The following is a 17,187-nucleotide window of genomic DNA, read 5'->3' as shown; positions in this document are numbered from 1 at the left end:
TGAACCCCGGGCCCTCTGCAGTGAAAGTGTTGCCAAATCTGGCTCCCTGGGCACCGATGCTGGATAAAAATACGGAGACAGAGAATTGGAAGATAAGAAATAGAGAGGCTTTTAATTTTCTTTGCCAGGCAAAGGGAAGACACAGTAGGCTAACGCCTCAAGAACTGTGCCCCCTCCTTGGGGAATCGGGGAAGGTTTTAGTTGTGGGGCTCGCAGTCCGGGGTATAGGTCTTGCATTTCTTTTCTTCTGCAAATTCATGGCCAAAGTTGGCATAGGGTGGCTCAGCAACCGGGTCTGATGTCCCTGAAGTTATGGGCCCGTGACCTTCTCTCTGAAATGAAGAGTGCTACAGGGGAGTGTAGGGGGAGAAGAAATGCCAGTTGCAAAGGGTAATTTGTATGGAGTCAGAGAGCAATCATCTTTGTGAAGGACGAGTCTAGCTACAAGTGTTTGTTAGTAGTAACAGCTAAAGAATAACCAAGATTGCTTAACTCTTTCAGGCCTGTTTATGTTGTTTCCCCAGCCTGTTCATTGTTTCCTTATTTTCCTGTTTATCAGAAAAGTCTCATTTCTATTTTTGCTACAACAAAAGTGTGGAGTCCTAACCACTGAACTGCCAGGGAATTCTCCACTTCCATCTTCAATGGGTCATTTCTCGAGGGACTCTCAGATCAGAGCTGCCAATCACAAGGGAGGGGAACTGGGTAGCTCTGGGTGGTAGTAAGAAGGGGTAGGGGTGGAGGAGAAACTGGGCTTTGGAGCCAGACAAGGCTGGGCTTGAACCTGCTGCTGTTTACTGGCCTGGTGACCTCTCTGAGCTGGCACGTCCCCATCTGCAAGACATAGCTAATAACACACCCATCTTTTTTTTTTTAAAACACACCCATCTTTTTTTTTTTAAACACACCCATCTTGCAGGGCTGCGGTGAATCTATAACATGATAAGTCCCGTGAAGTGCCTGGTGCTTAGAAGTGTTCGTTGTTACTAAGGAAAGAGGGCCTTTAATTTTGGATATTGAGACTTCGATTAATGAGAATTACCTGGTTGTATGTGCTTTATAGCATGTTCGAGTATCTTATCAGAGTCCCATCCTGGAGATGAGAAAACAGAGTCACAACTGCCCCAAGGTCACAAAGCTGGATTGGAACCCAGGCCTCCTGCCTCTTTATCCGGCAGGGGGAAGACTTCCCAGGCAGCCCAGTGGGGGGGGGCCGTGGGCTGTGGCTTGCAGGCCCAGCGTGAGGTGTGCAGCCCAGGGTTACCTGTGGGACAGGGAGGGTTGGGCCAGCCTCTCTGGGTGCACTTCCAGCCCTGACCAAGCACCCTTCCTCTAGGGTACTGAGCTCCCAGGGGTAGTTTTTCTGCGACTAAGAGGACAATGCCACCCGCAGGGATCTCCCAGAAGCCAAGGGGCTGGGGAGCAGGAGGACGCGGCAGGGATTCCTTAATCAGAGGCCCTTCCCCTATCCCTAGCCCCAGAGGCTCCGTTACTCTGCCGCAGCTTCCAGAACAGCCTCCCAGCTTCCTGGCCTGGCCCTGCGCCTGAGCACTTGGCCACACTAGCCACTCCCTCGGCAGGCTTTTGCCAACTCCAGCTGCCACAGCCCTTCCCTCCCTGGCCCAGCCTCAGAAAGTGCGAGAGTGTTCAGGCAGCTGGCCAATCTCCCGGGAGAGGCCTAACAGCTGATGAAGTGCCAGCCGCTGGGCCTGCTGGGAACTAAGAATGTGGGCAGCCGTATTAGGGTGCATGGGGGTGGGGGGGCTCTGGATCTTTCTGGAAGTGTCTAGACACTGCCCCTCCGGGAGTCCATTTCCCAAAACCCATCTCCTAGGCCTTCGGCTTCTGGCTGGCCTTGGGGTCACCTCGCCTCCATCACTGCTGAAGGGGTGCCGGGGAGGGGCCGGGCGGGAGGGTTGGGGATCCATCCTTCTACCTCTCTCGCCCTGCTGTCCAGTAGAAAGAATCTGTCTAGCTTGGGAGTCTGGGGACGTATATGTCTCTAACTCTGTGACCTTGGCCAACGGCCGGCCTGTGTGACTCATTTTCTTCATCTGTACGATGAGACCATCGGACTGGATGTTCTCGAAGGCTCCTTCCAGCGCTGGTGAATCAACAGTTTCTCCGCCACTCTCTACTCTCCCCCATCCCCCACGACCCCCCACCCCACCCCGGGGATGTGTATATGGTGAGTCGAGACAGAGGATGAGGGAGGATGTGGAGATGGGGCATCCCCTGTGGTGGCCATGGAGGTGGGAGGCCCTGTGGCTGGAGCGCCCTCCCGTGCTGGGTGTCCTGAGAGCCTTTCTCAGGTGGAGGGGCCCTTGGCAAAGGAAGGGTAGGCGCCTGGTGATAAGGTCGGTCTGCTGAATATGCCCTCGGCTGAGAGAGGCGGGGGTGGGAGGGTGGGGGGGAGTAGGCCAGGGGGCTTCCAAGAGCACCGCAGAGAGGCAGGGGAGGGGGGTAGTCAGCTGGGACCCCCAAATTGGGCCTGTGCATTTGTGACTTGCTACCCTGGGTCTGGGGCTGTAGGAAACAGATGAAGAAAAAGGGGCGAATTTGCCAGGACCCGGGAAAGCCTTGTCCAGCCTCCTGGCTGCTGTGTGTGCGGGGAGGGGAAGGATGGAGGGGTCCCTGAGGCCCCAAGTGCAGAGAGAGAGGTGAGGAGAGGACGTCCTATGCCCCAAATGCCACATCTAGCCAAGGTTCCCCCACTCCTGCCCCCGTCTCCCCCTCCTTGTTACCCGACATAGAATTGGAATTTCCTGTTTTCCTGCCTGCCTTCCAGTGTTTTTCCCTTTTCCCAAGGTAAGAGCAGAAGAGTTCAGTCTTAACCCTCCGTCTGCGGGAGGGACAGGGGCCTGGTGCCCTCCCTGTCCTTCTCAGCGGAGCGGGCGCCAGGTAGCCAGGGAGGTGCTGAGGACGAGAGCTTCAGGCTTCCAGGCTGCCATGGATCCTCCCCCAGGAATCTCTCCTCTCTGTCCAGGCCTGGTGTGTAGCCCTTCCGGCGCGCCGCCAAGCAGCAGTTTTTGTTCCTCTCTCTCTGTCGCCCTCTGGGGTCTTCCTGCTGCCACCATGCCTTCGGTCTCCACCCTCCCCCACGGTTGCTGGAACCCCTCCTCATGCCATAGTTGCCTCGTTCACTCCTTCACTCATTCAACAGACATCTTAAGGGTGACTGTTTGGGGAATGCATAGATAAGAAGGCATGGCCTGGGCTCCAGAAGCTCACAGATTCAGGGAGAGAGAGACCCGCCAACAAATAACTAGATCAAGAGCTTGATACCCTAAAGGCAGGAACAGACCTAGGGCTGGACGAATCCAGAGGCGGGAGTGGCCGCTGCAGCTGGGGATGGGAAGGCTCCCAGGAGGAGGCAGCCGAGCTGGGCCTGGAGCCATGAGCTCTCGGGAACCTGTGGAGGTGGAGAGGGCATGCATTGGGGCCGAGGGGGCCCGGGGAGGAGGGTCCGCTGGAGTCAAGGACAGTGGTGGGAGCCGAGGTTGGAGGGTGGCGGCGGGAGAGGATGGCAATTCCAGGTGGAGCCATTGGCCATTCGGAAGGCCTTCCAAGTGCTACGAGCTGGGGGACGTGGTCACGGGATCCTCATGGTGGGGAGTTCTGTTTCCTTAATTCCACACTGTGTCCTCAGAGCCAGGAACTGGGCATGGCACATAGTAGGTGTTGAGTAAGCAAGTATGGAAAGAGGGAGGGAATGGTCAGATTTGAATTGTAGATATGGTGGGTTGGACTGGATGGGGCCAGACAGACCTAGGCAGGCCAGCTGGTGAGGAGGTGGGCCTAGGAGGGGTCGTGGTTAGAGGCCGGGAGTGGGGGTGGGGCAGAAAAGGAAGTGGAACTGCCTGGTCACCTGGTTGCAGCCTGGCTGCGGGGTGCAGATGAGGAAGGCGGTCCGGCTGGGCAGTGAACGGAATGGAAGGGGGGAAGGGGAAGGGGTAGCTTTGGGCTCGTGTGAGACAGGCTGAACTTTCATGCCCACCTTGGGGTATGTTTCATGCCCCCATCCGCTCCAAGAGGTGGCATCTCCAGAGCAGGGCCAAGTCTGCTTTCCCTATAGCCCCAACCCCTACCCAGCTGTTTTTTTTTTTTTTTTTTTGGCCGTGCCACGTGGCGTGCAGGATCTTAGTTCCCCGACCAGGGATCGAACCCGTGCCACCTGTGTCAGAAGCATGAAGTCTTATCCACTGGACCGCCAGGGAACTCCCAGCCTGAGGCCTAGTTTTGCTGAACCTGTGTAAAGCATTAAAGAGATCACTGACACTTCTTTGACCAGCTTCCTCAGATCAGAAACAGAGCCGCTGGCCAAAGGCCTCCTCAGGTGCCCCTTCCGGTCTGAGGGAATAGAAACTAGAGAGCGTTCATGTGCTGACACAGCCATAGCCTTCAGAGCACGGCACCCCTGCTCTGCAGCCCAGACCAGACCAAGGACATCCCCTGTGTCGTGGTACGCGCAGCCCAGAGCCGTGGCCACGTCCGCTGCCCTCTCAGTAGAGGTGGGCCAGGGTTCTTGACCTGTGGAGCCCTAAAGGATTGCAGTGTCTGTGAGGTCTGAAGTTGCCTACAGATGGTGGGCGTGCGCACATTCTTCTGAGGAAAGGGTTCCCAACTTCCATCAGATTCCCAAAGAGCAGCTGCTTCAAAGCAAGGTTAAGATCTGCCACTCTAAAAGAAAAGAAGATGGGGAGGAGGAGGAGGAGGAGGAGGGAGGAGAATGTGTGCGTCGGTTTAGATCGCTACAAAAGAAGGAAAGACAGTGTGAGTAGCTCTTAAAGAGTAAAAAGCCACACCAAGCTCTCCCTTCCCAATCCCCATCCTAGCGCCCATCGGGGCTGGACACGCGGTGTTTTCTTTTAAGCGGCCACTTATGACTCGCGCTGTGGCAGGCCCTGTGCCGCCCACTCTGAGGCCAACACCCCCTTTCGGCTTCCTCACAGCCCCGCGTGGAGCCTCCATTCACAGCCAGTGCTGCTCTGCGCCGTGTACCAGCTGTTCCGGACACTCCGCCGCTATGGAGGGTCCTGCGCGTGGGCCTGTCCTGTCCCCCGTTCACCGCTGAAGCAAGGCTGGGTGTCTGGGCGTTGGGCGGAATGGGGGTATTCAAAGCCCACAGGGCCTCCCGGCTAGGAAGAAGGCCTTTTTGGGTCCCTGTTTTTCTCCCCACCAAGCTGCAGGCTCCACAGACTCATGTGTGGAGACACGAGGTGGACGTGCTGGGTCCTGGTCCCTTGGTGCCAGCTCTTCTCCTGATCCCGAGGAGTCTTGAGTCTCCCTCATTTCTCAGAGGCAAGGACCCCAGGACCCTCTGCCTTCCCCACACTCCCCAGGTACCCAAATCCACAGAGGCCTGGTCTCACCACCTGCCATCCGGGCACCAAGTGTTTATTATTAGAGTCCAATTTGTATCCGCACCGCGGAGAAGGAGGGGGAAACAGAGGGGGAACCCGGACCAGACCCCAGACCCCTCCCCCCACCAGAGCCCAGGGCATCTGCCCCGTTGGGCCAAGGAAGACTTCGTGAGATCCCTGAGGGCCCCAGGAGGAGGGGGCTGGGAGCAGCAGTAGAGAGCTGGGGGCAGCTGCTTCCCCATCCATGCCCCAGGCCAAGGCCCACAGTCTAGATTCTACCCTTTCTTCCAAGGGGTGTGGCACCCCTCTCTGGAAGAGGAGGAGGAAGCGCTCCCTTTGGCTCCCTGCTCCCTTGGGCAGCCCCAAAGGGCACGTCATCCTCGGCCTGCTGCCATCCGGCCCAGGTCCCAGCCACTGGGCACGCCGGGACTCCCCGAGGCCTGCTCAGTCAGACGCCTGCATTGCTCTTCCCCTCACAGGCTCCTCCTCCATCTACGGCTTCTCTCTTCCGCCTCCTGACCCGAACGCCTTTTGATCTCCGGGTCAGATGCAGCTGTGGTCTGTATATCCCACCTCGCGTCATGCAGAAGGCCTGGCTGGCGTGGCCTTGGCCCAGGGCACGGGGCGAGGGCTGGAGGGGAGAGCCTGGCCTGGAGACGTGCGACCAACGGTGAGCTCCCTGGCCCCACAGGCTGGGGCTTAGGGGCCCACCCAGTCTGGGCATCCTGGGCCGGGGGGAGGGGTCTGGGAGGGCTCTGGGGCCAGCCTCCAGCCCGCAGCCGGCTGGAAGGAAGTTGCTCCTCAGCCCGGATGGTGGTGCACCCAGGGTCAGGCCATTCTTCCTCCTGTCTAACTTAGCCGCGACTTGCCTTCCCATCTCCGTGTCCGCCCAGTGGTAGAGAGGAGCTGAGGGTCCTATGTGGTGGCAGGGGAGGCTCCCAGGTCTGGCACCGTCAAAGGTGTCCCTGGGTCCACTGAGCTGAGGCCCCCAGCCTGGTGAGCTGGCATCAAGCAGGAAGCGGGGCAGGGTGATCCCTGTGTTCGAAACGGCTCTTTGTTCCCTGGACATGGTGGGTGGGCAGGAGGTGAGGGCGGGGCCTCTGGAAGCAGCAGAATCCAGCTCCTCTTTGTCTTCAGGGCCCCCGCCCTCAAGGTCTTCCCTGGACCCGGCACCTCTTTGTAGCAGTGGGGTGCAGGCCCCCTGCGGCTCCTGGGTCCTGACCCCTCGCCTCTCCCTGTGCCAGGGGGCACGAAACTGGGTCTGCTGGGCTCAGAAGCCCCCGCTCTCTGAGCTGCTCCGGCTGTGGTAGCTGGGACTGGGGGTCCGGGAAGGGCTGCGAGTGCGGCTGCGGGTCCGACTGCGGCTGCTGTAGCTTCCGTGGCTGTGGCCCGGGCTGGGGCTCCGGCTTGAGTAGTCGCTGCTCAGGCAGCTGGAGGAGGACGAGGGGCTGGGCCGGTAGTAGGGGATGGGACGCTTTCGGGCACTGCCGGGAGGGAAGAGCTGATTACAGGCCAGCCAAGGCCCTGAGCTGTGCCAGTCCTGGGCCCTCACTCAGGCCCTGAGCCCCTCCCCAGCAGTGGCCAGGGCTTCCCTGCCTCAGTTTCCCCTGAGCCTTGACCTTGGAATTCTCCCCGCCTCCACCCCTGCCCCAGCAAGACTGGACATGCAGTGGTCCAATTTCATGTTGATCACTTTGTTTTTCCTCACTTGTCTGCAGGGAAAGGGGACCAGGTCTCTGCTTGACTGGAGTAGGTGCTCAATAAAAATTTGTTGAATAGATGCAACTTTTAAGTGTAGACAACTCACACCAGCCAAGCTAAGCAGTGGCTTCTGTGCGTGGGAGGCTTTGCGAATATGGCCCATTCCTGCTTCTTTGTTCCCCACGGGATGGAGGATTTTGGTTCTCAGGTCACTCAGAGAGAACAAGAGGAGCCCCCTGGCCACTGCTGCCCATGCCCAAGGGCCTGGCCCAGGCCTGCCGGCCCCACTCCTCACTCAGCTACCTCCCGCTGGCCCGGAGTTAGTTTGAAGCCAGGAGACTGTGACCCAGAGAAAAGAAAACAGAGTTAAGGGGGCGACAATGCCCCATTGCGTGGGGTTAATTCTGAGGAAGAAAACAGGTGTATGTTAGTGGGAGGAGGAGGAGGCAGCCTGGGAGGGGGCTGAAGCGGGTGCCAGGTGGAAGCTGTGGAGGCTTAGGACCCCCTGCTTAAGTGGGTATCTGGGGGGGGGGGTCCCAAGCCTGGCAGCCTGGCCTCTAGCTCTGATGTGAGAACTGAGGCCCAGAGAGGCACGCTGATCTCCCATGGCGGCCCAGCAAGGCCAGGGCAGAGCTGGGCTCAGAATTTTGCCTGTGGCCCTCTACCCCATGTCGGGGATCTAGGGCTGCAGGGTGATTTCCACAAATGCAGACCATCGTCTCACCTGGTGACCCAGGCCCAGAGCCTCCAGTCCCAGCAGACTGTGTGGGCAAAGTGGGAGGGGCCGGTTCCCCTCACAGCTGCCCCAGAGCACAGACTGCCGGTGCCCCCTCCTCCAAATTCCCCAGGGGACTGGGAAGTGAGCAGAGAGCTTAGTGAGAAAAGGAGAGGCAGACAGACAGCTGAGCAGAGCCAGTCAGCTCACATGGGCATCTCCCCTGCAGCCTGTGGAGAGGGGGTCCACCCGGCCCCCAGGCTGGCCACAGGCCACTCAGCAGGCTGGACCTTGAGATGAAGGAGAAAAGGACACATCATTGCCAGGAGATGAATGTGGGGAGGGCAGGAGGAGGGAGGGGCTCCAAGAGGGATGGCTGGAATCTTCCAGAGCTGAACTCCTTGCCTGCTGCTGTACCCAGACCCCAGACCCGCCCCCGCCCCCCCCCCCCGCCCCCGCTCCATGGCCCTCAGGACGCTTCCCTTCTGGAGGCCTCCCTCCCCGCAGTGAGCCTGCACCTCTACCTCTCGGGTCCCAACCCCTGCCCCGCACCTCAGTCCTAGCCTGAGCGCCCTCTTCCCTCTCCCACCCCTCAACTTCTCTCCTTCGGCGCCCTCCCCTCCCCGCACCAGGTGCGGTTGGTCGAGGACCCCCAAGGTCCCCGCGGCCCGGCCCCGGCCCCTCCGTACCTGGTGATGCGCCGCGGCTCCATGAAGCTGGGCGAGTCCCGGCGCCGCTTGCGGATGGGCGAGTAGCTGCGGGAGCGGCGCCGGGCTCGGGCGGCCTCGGCCTCGGCGTGCCTCGCGCGGCCCTCGCCGTCCTTGTCCCTGCGGGGCCCGGCCTGAGATGAGCGACGCGGCCCGGCAGCCCCGGCCGGTCCCGCCGCCACCCCTGGGCCCGCACTTACCGGCCCACGGTTTTCTTGGGCGACGGCGAGCGGCTGGGGCTGCGGGCCCTCTTCTCCGCGGAGCGCGAGCGGGATTTGGAGGGCGAGCGGCTGGAGCTCCACGAGCGAGGGTGCGGGCCCGGGCTGCGCGACGAGCTCTTCCCCTCCGGGCCGCCGTGCCTGCCGTGCGCGCCCGGGGACGGGGAGGTGCTGGCGGGCCGGGCGCGCGGGGGCCTCTCCTTGGCCCTGGAGGAGGGGCACGGCGACAGGGGGGGCTCAGCTGGGAGACAGTGGGCCCCGGGCAGGGGAGGAGCGGGCGGAGGGGGGCCCGGTGACAGGGAAGGGCTCACTTAGGGAGAGTGAGTGGGCGCCTTGGGGGGGAAAGGACTCAGGAGGGGAAGGGGTTCTATGGGGTTAGTGCGGACCGAGGATGTTGTGTTGGGGGTCGGGGAGAGGTTCCCGGAGGAGGGAAGGGGGCTCTGGTTGGGGGAGAGGAATCAGTGAGGAAGAAGCTGTTCCGTGCTGTCGAGGGAGAGTGATCGGGGGGTGGGGGGGCGAGTACGGGAGGAGGGTGCTCTGTTGTGGGAGGAGGATCTGGATCTTAGCGCGGGGGCGCGTGGACAGGTCCGCTGCGGGGAGAGGGGTCAGTGGTGGGGCGCTCAGTGCGCGGGGAGGGGGTATGACCGGGGAGGGGAGAGGGCTCGGTGGGGCGAGGGGTGGGGGAGGGGAGCCCGTGCGGGTCCCAGGGGCCGAGCCCGCTCACCGTTTCCCGTGCCCGCCGTGACCTCGCTCGGAGCCGGGCTCGGGCCCGGGGCTGGGGGCGCCGCCGCCCGAGTCGCTGCTGGAGCGGGCCCTGCTGAGCGAGCGCGACGAGCCCCGGGCCGGCGCGGGCCGGGCGCGCCGGCGGCCCCTGCGGCGGGGCGCGGACGCCGAGGACCGCGAGCGCCGCCGCCTCCGCCGCCGCCGCCGCCGTCGCCGCCGCCGCCGCCTGGCCGCCCCGCCGCCCGCGCGGCCTCCTCTGCCCTGCGACGACGGCGCTGAGCGCGGGCTCGGGCTCTCCTTCCCCCGCGCGGGCGGCGTCGCTACGCCGGCCTCCGCCTGGTCGCGGGCCCTGGGCGAGGGCGAGCTGGGCTTCTGACGGGGAGAGAGGCAGAGAGGGCACGTAGGGGGTGGAGAGGGGACGGAGAGGGCGACAGAGGCGGGCAGAGACGGAGAGACAGAGGAGACGGAGAATCCAGAGGGGGAGAGGCAGAGGCAGAGCCGAGAGGAAAGAGACGGGGAGAGGTTAGAGAAGCAGAGAGACAGAGCGGAGACAGGAAAGGAGGAGAGACAGAGAGAGGGAGGACAGATGCAGAGAAGGAGCGAGAGGCCGAGGGGGAGAGAGTGGGCGGGCGGGGTGGGGGGAGAGAAGGAGAGGGGGCTTTCACCGGGCCCAGGCCGGGGGCTGCCAGTCCCGGAGCATCGCACACACGGTTCCCCGCGCCTGCCCTGCCTCTGCCTCTCCTGAGTGTCCACCTTCTGGCCTCAACAGTGCAGCTCATGCAAGGTTCTCGGCATGCAAAACACAAGAGGGACGGAGCGGTGGGGCGGGGGGGGGGTGTTGTCAGGGAGGGGGGGATCCAGGACGGGCACGGGGGCTGGCATTGCCCCCCCCCTCGACGGGACGGAGGATCCCGGCAGAGAGAAGAGAGAGGGCGGCACCGGGAGGCCGGGCCAGGGCCAGCCCACCAGGCCAGGCCGCCCAGCGCTTGGGGGTGGGTGAGGGGATGGAGGGGGCACACGGCACACAGATGGGGGTGGGGGCGAGGCGGGACAACTGAACTCAAAACTGAACCGAAGAAAGGGAGGAAAAACGAAATAAAAAACAAAATCCACAAATGTCATTAGATACCGAAATCAAAAACAATGTCTGAACTCCTGGGGAACTGACATTTTTCTGTTAACATTTTTTCTTTCTTTGTTTTCCGGCCCTGCAGAGATCTGTGGAGCTGTCAGTAGCACCCGACTGTCTTTCTGTTTCTCTCTTTTCTTTTTCTTTCTTTTTCTTTTTCTTTTCTTTTTTTTTTTAAGTTCTGATTTTTTAAGTCCCTCTTGGTTAACGTCCACTTACCAATAAAGTGGCACTTCCTCCTTTAGTAGGTAAGATGTGTAAGAGAAGGGAAAAGTGTGGTAGCGTAAGTTCATCATTAGATTCACAAAAATGCAAGAGAGATAGAGAGAGAGAGAGAAAAACGCAACCACCCCATTCTAGGCCAAGAGGAGGCCATGCCACCTCTGGAGAAAGGATTAGCAGTGCCCGGCTCCTCGGGCCTGAGCAGGCACCTCTTGGGTGACCACTGGATAGAGATGTCGAATGTTTTTCCAAAAGTGGAGTCCGGACACAAGCATCGGGCTACAGAAAACCAGAAAGGGCACATGGTACCGTCAAAAGGGCCCTGGCTGGGAAGCAGGGGTCTGAGAGCCTGCCGCAATCTCACTGAGTGACCCTGGCCAAGTCACTTCCCTAGTCTGGGCCTTAGTTTCCCCATCCACAAAATGAGACGGTCAGGCTTTGCTTCTGGATGTCCCTTCCAGAGCAAATATTCCAGGATTCCCTGACCACCCTCTCCATCCCCCTCCCTCCACAGAACTGACCCTTCCTCCTGTCCTTGGGCTTCCATCCCATAACAGTTGATTGCACTTGTCTGTCTGTAAGTCTGTCCCCCATCCCTCCCCACCCCCCAATCACCAGCACCAACTTGACTTTGAGCACCTCCAGGGCCAATGTGGTGTTGGATTCAGCTTTGTAACCTCAGTTTTTATCACAGAACTTGGCATCTAGTAGGGCCTCAGTGCGGTTTGCTGAGGAAGAAATGCCCTTACAAGGGCCAGGGCCAAACCAGGGAGTCCTAGGAAAGGGGCAGGGTCTGGGTCAAGCTCTTTTGGCAGCCTTTTTGGAGGAGAGAGCAAAACCAGCTGCCACGCCTCAGCGCACCTTGCTGCCAGGGACTGGAAGGAGTGTGGCTTCCTTGGCATGGCCCTGGGTGCTTCCTGGAGGGGGTGGGGGTGTGGCATTAAGACCTCTCTGTGCTAAGCCTGAATCCCTAGACGAAGTCAGCTCCCTCTGGGGCAGGGCACAGCTAGCTCGTGATTGATGGCTGCAGCAGCCAATGAACACCAGCCATAGCAGGGAGAGCAGCTGTCCAGAGGCAAATGGGCCATGAAGACCTGGGAGAGACTTCTGTTTAGGGCAGGGGCAGACATAGGCAGGCAGAATGGATATCACTGGGTACCGAGGTGCCCCTTGGGCACTCTGAACTTCCTGATCACCAGCTTACCTCCGCTAGGAGAGATGGACACTGGCTGTTCCGCCATGGCCCCTCTGAAATGGCAATCCATTCTCAGTAGACCAGGAGACACTTGTCTTCCCTAACACATAACCCCCTCCACCCCAGCAGGCGGCCAGTGCCTCACAGCGTCCAAGCCCCCAGAACTAGGTTCTGTCATCCAGCATCCTTTTCCCTCCAGAGGAGGCAAATGAGAAAGAAGTCTCCAGGATCCTAAGCACTGAGATCCAAGCCCCCGGGCCAGACTCCCTGTGCTGAGCCGGAAGCTTCCTGCCTAGCATGTCTTGAAGTCCAAGCTCTTCTCCACTTCCCTCTCACCTCCTTCAAGCCAAATGGCTGTTAGAGCCCCCAGATGATAGTAATCGGCAAAGTGGAACACTCTGGGATTAGCTCTGATATGAGTTTGCTGTGAAACCTTAAGGACGAGACCAACGCTGGGAACCTCAGTTTCCCCATTGGTAAAGTGGGGGATAGCTGGCTCTCTGCTAGGTGGGCCTGTATAGGGGCTGAGAGGTTCTTTTCAGAGGACAGCTCTTACTCATGGTCCCCTTACAGATGAATAGGGTCAGAGCAGGGCAGGAAGGCCTGGGGCCCCATGGGTATCTCCCAAGTGCCAGGATGGAGCAGGATGGGAGGAAGGCTATGTTGGGTAGGGTGGCAGATAGCACCTCCCTGGGGAGAATTCTAGAGCCAGCCTCACCCTTATCCACCCATCCCTCCAGGAGCCCTGGAGAAAGAGTCGCCGTGATCCTGCCAGAGGGTGAGACTCTTCCCCAGCTTGGGTCTCATTCTTCCCAGGAATTGAGGGAGATCCAAGTCCAGACACCATGGAACTTCATGGACGGACAGGACTGTGGTGGCCAGGGACCTCCAAACATCCCCAGAAGCCTGCTCTTTGTGACTCGTGTCCCTCTTGCCTCTTTCCCCCGGCTAATGCCTATCACCCCCCTACCCCAGCAAGCGGTCACCACCTCCAGGAAGCCTCTCCTGATCCTCACCCCGAGTCAGGTGCTCTCCTCTATGATCCCACAGACCCTTGTTCCTTCCCTCAGTATGGACTCTGCCAGGCTGTGTCAGGGCTGGGGCCACCGTGACCAGCAGGAGCTCCCCGTCCATGGTTCAGCTCTCCCCTCTCCTCGTTCTGGGTGACTTCCATCATTCCTCCAGGCTGACAGGCGGGGCCTGTGAAGCCAGCTCTGCCTGCCTCTCCCCCAGCATGGACACCGAGATGGGGCCTGGGACGGAGGAGTGCCAGCATGTGCTGGCCTAGTGTGTGCATGTACGAATGAATGAGTGAGTGAGTGAGTGAAGGACCTCGCCTGCCTCTGAGCCCTGCTCCCAGGGGCACCTCTGCTCCTTGGTACCACCTGCTACCTGACGTCTTTTGCTTATGTAAGACATTTTTGAGGGGAAAGATAAGAGGAGCAAGGGACAGGGTGCTTGCCCAGTCCTGGTATCTTTAAGGACAAGACCAAGTGAGCATCTGGAACAACTACCCCCTCTAACTCAGCATCTGAAAACCCTATTTGGGGGGCCCTGGTGACATCAGGTACTCCTTGAAGGCGAGGCCTCCACTCCCGCATCAGGCTGGGATGGAGTCTCCTCCATCAGACCAGCAGCACTTTCTCCCTCCCTGAACAATTTCCTTGTCTGCCCTCCAGCACCACCCAGGGATGAGGGGTGCTTTGGTGGGTGAGCTCCCCAGGACCTGCCCCTGGGACCAGCATGGGGGAAGGAGAGGAGGAATAGCCAGGCTTTCTCTTTTCAAAGCTGAGGATGGAGGCCCACACAGGCCTCACGAGGGTTGGGGTGTCAAACTTCTGCAGCGGCTCCCAGGTGGGACAGGAAACAGTTTAAAAGGGCAAGTATGGGGAGATGGGGTCCCTGAGGACCTGCTCCTGACGTGTATCCTCAGTGTGGCTGGTTGAGCACTGGGCTGGGAGTCACAGGTCTCAGGACCTAGACCTGCTTCTCCATCAACATCCTGAGGGACCCCGGCCCCTACTGACTGTCCCTTCTGGATCGTCTGCACTGAGGGGCCACATTTCGCCCACATTTGGAAGATGGAAGGATGCCGGGGGACTGAGGGAGCCCCTGGCTGGGTTGGGTTGTGGTCCAGGCAGGGCGTGGGAGAGCTGAGCGTCCCCTCCATCTCTCAAATTGCCCCCACAGAGACTTTGCTAAGTAGGTCGTCTACATCCGGTACCTGTTCCTGGCCAGCTCACAGCACCCCTGAAGTTCAACTACCATTACGCCCAAAAGATGGAGCGGTGAGGTTCAGTCCTGGTGCCAGTTGCTGCACCTGCCACCAGGGCAGGACCGTGGGAGCCCGGCCGGCCCTGGAGGGTGGGACAGAGCTCTTTCCTCAGGCCTGACCTCAGCCAGAATTCCTTCCAAGATCTGGAGGCCAAGAGGCCCAGCACAGGCCCTTCCACCATTTTGCTTATTGCCCAAGGTGGCCCCGGGAACTGGCAGGCGCGAGGGTGAGGGGCTTAGCAGCTACTCCAGACAACAGAAATCAAACTGGCTTCACCGCAGCATACAGTTCAGGAAGGGAACACAAACTCGGAATGCTAAACCACACAGAAATGCATTCGGACAACAAAATGAGAGAGAGAGGGCGTGAGGGAGGCTTGGGGGATGGGGGCGGGGAGGGAGAGGAAGACGGAGAAGGGGAAGGTGGGAAAGGGGGGAAGAATGAACCAGAAAAGTTGTCAGGAAAAGTCGAGAAAACGAAACGACAAACCAGGAAACACAGCTTTGTAGCTCATTTGGAGAAAATGCAAGTTACAAATGAGTAGAAAGAAAAAGGGAGGGGGAGAAAACCAACCAGAGCGAGATTGAGAGATTGAGAGAGAAAGAAAACCACATTCAAACCAAGCAGAGTGGCGGGGCTTATCTGGAGATGGGAGAGGCGCACAGCGGAGCCAGGATACCTACCTTCTCAGTGGTCAGGGACGGGAATGCAATAATAAAAAAGAAAAGAAGGTCTCCGCATTGGGAATGCAGAATCGGGGGAAGGCGGTGTCTCTAAGCTGCGCTCCCCCTCTGAATCGGCACAGGGCAGCCATGCGGCTTTCGGTCTAGTCCCCGGGAGGGGAGGGGGCTCCTGCCCAGCCATTTCTGTTTGCTGCTTTTTTTTTAAACCCACAGGCTCCAAGAGCCAACCTTTCCTTAACCTTCAAACAACAGAAAACCTCCAGAGGGCATGCAGGAAGCAGCTGATGGAAACAGAACCACAGCATGGGTGAAGGAGGGGCTGCCAGCAGGTGGAGAGAGGCCCAAGTCAGGGGAGAGAGATGGCCAGGAAGAGACAGAGAGACACGGGGGGAGAGACAGACAGACGACAGAGAAACAAAGAAACAGAGGCAGAAGGAAACAGAGAGAGAGGCAGGAAGACAGAGGGGAAGGTGGACCCAGACAGAAGAGAGAAAAGCTGTTTAAACGAGGGCAATCAGAGTGGACAGATGGGGTGAAAGGGAATCACGCATTTAAAAGGGAAGGCAGCCACAGATTGAATGTGGAGGATTGGCTCAGCCTCAAGTCAACTCCCCTCTCCCCCTGGCTTCAGCATCATTTCAGCAAAATGTATCCCTCCTGTCTTCTGGCTTCATCCTGGAAGAAATGCCAAGATGTCCCTTCCTATCCTGACTGCCCCACCGCAGCCGTGGTCACTGCTCTTTCCTGGGGGTCGGGAGGGGGCAGGCTGGGATGAGGCAGGTCAGGGAGAGTCACGGGCACCTCTTCCTGGGGTCATTCTAGGCTCCCCATTAAGTGATGAGATTTGAGCCCATGGCAGCCGCCAGAGAGAGCCCGGGGGCCTTGCTCGGCAACCTCCTCTGCCAGCCTCACCAAACAATGAGGCTTCCTTCAACACTTCACATGCTAGGGGCAGGTGCAGCCAAGCAGGTGCAAACCCTGCACAGCCTTTCTGGCCTATGTGCTGGGAGGGCTAAGCTAGCACCAGTCTGTGTTCTTGGGGGTGGGGGGAGGCAGGTGAGATGGGATGGAAGGACTTGTCCCGTGAGGTCATCTTACTCTTCCGTCCCACGTTGTGTGACTTTGAGCCACTCCCTTTCCTCTCTGTGCCTCACGATTTATTTCCCTACATGTGTGTGAACTGTGAGGGCGCAGGGCTCCTTGGGTCTCTGAGGCAGCAATCGTGTAGAATCGGGAGAGTTGGGAGCATGCCCTTGACATCTGGCGGGGTCCTCAGGGGGAACCTAGGAGCTGAGACAACCAGCAGCCACTTCCCACGTCCTCCTCCCCTTGCTCAGGGCTCCTGGAGTGTGTTTTCTATTGACAACTCTCCCACATCTTGGGATCTACCTCTAAAAAGCTGTGTGACCTTGAGCTTGTCACTTGACCTCTCTGAGCCACAGACAGCAGTAAGCAGCAGAACCCAGAAATCCTTTTGGGGCTCAGCCCTGGCCTGGGATGGGACATCTAAGAGATGTGTTGGGAGTTAGCACCCCGCTGGCCTCAGTCTCAAGCCCAGGATGGACTTTTTCTCTTGCCTGGGAATATCTGGCTTTGAAGCCCTCACCTGAGTTAAACTCTATCAGGTGCCTTCAGCTCCCTCCTCTGGGGCCTCCCAAGGATCTGAGGCCTGGCAGGAAGGGGCTGAGCAGCCATTTTATTCTAGATGGAACTGAGGAAGCTCAGGGCTCTGGGAAGCAACCCGGGTGACCTGGGACAAGTCTCTCCCCTTCCCTGGGTCTCCCAGCTTCTCTCCAAGGTTCCTCATAGGCTGAGACACAGAGGCACCAGCTGCACCATTTTTGTTAATTTAAAAGCTGAAGCAGTCCCAGCTCATGCCCCGGTGCTGAGGAGAGGGCTGGCTGCTGCCAAAGATTTGACAGGAGCTATTGGTGTGGGAGTCATGTTTTTAAAGTTATCTTCCCTTTTAAATTCTGATTACAAAGGAAAAAGAATATAGAGAGACATGTATATGACTAATGTTCACTTGAGATTCAAAAACCATCTCTGCATTACGAGAAGTTCCCACAGTAACACGCACAAAAGCAAAATTCTAGAACAACATAGAAGATAGAAAAAACAAAAAACAGAGAGATACTTTGCATTTCTGTATGTTACAAAAGGGAAAAAAAAAAGAAAAGAAAAGAAAGGAAAGAAAAGGGAAATACAAACAGAAACAAAATAACAGGAAAAGTTACAGAAACTTCCCCACCCTCT

At 58.9% G+C, this 17,187-nt stretch overlaps 1 protein-coding gene and 1 long non-coding RNA gene across 2 annotated transcripts in view; both read right to left on the bottom strand.

Moving 5' to 3' along the window:
• Positions 1 to 85: 85 nt before the first annotated feature.
• Positions 86 to 1,813, bottom strand: LOC131740908 (uncharacterized). Its single transcript, XR_009331024.2, has 2 exons — positions 1,043 to 1,813; positions 86 to 347 (listed from the first exon to the last, which is right to left on the bottom strand). It is a non-coding gene; the product is annotated as an uncharacterized lncRNA (long non-coding RNA).
• Positions 1,814 to 5,368: 3,555 nt separating this feature from the next.
• SRRM3 (serine/arginine repetitive matrix 3) overlaps positions 5,369 to 17,187 on the bottom strand; it is a 55,674-nt gene continuing 43,855 nt past the window's right edge. Inside the window, exons 12-15 of the mRNA XM_059037233.2 lie at positions 9,429 to 9,799; positions 8,687 to 8,911; positions 8,469 to 8,606; positions 5,369 to 6,847 (exon numbers count right to left, since the gene is read on the bottom strand). Coding sequence (XP_058893216.1) covers positions 6,634 to 6,847; positions 8,469 to 8,606; positions 8,687 to 8,911; positions 9,429 to 9,799 — 948 coding nt within the window. The 3' untranslated portion in view covers positions 5,369 to 6,633. The remainder of the gene's footprint in view (positions 6,848 to 8,468; positions 8,607 to 8,686; positions 8,912 to 9,428; positions 9,800 to 17,187) is intronic.

The sequence above is a fragment of the Kogia breviceps genome, chromosome 14 (assembly GCF_026419965.1).
Source record: "Kogia breviceps isolate mKogBre1 chromosome 14, mKogBre1 haplotype 1, whole genome shotgun sequence".
Taxonomy (NCBI): domain Eukaryota; kingdom Metazoa; phylum Chordata; class Mammalia; order Artiodactyla; family Physeteridae; genus Kogia; species Kogia breviceps.
Note: the sequence above shows the minus strand (reverse complement) of the source record. Positions and strands in the feature narration are given on the sequence as shown.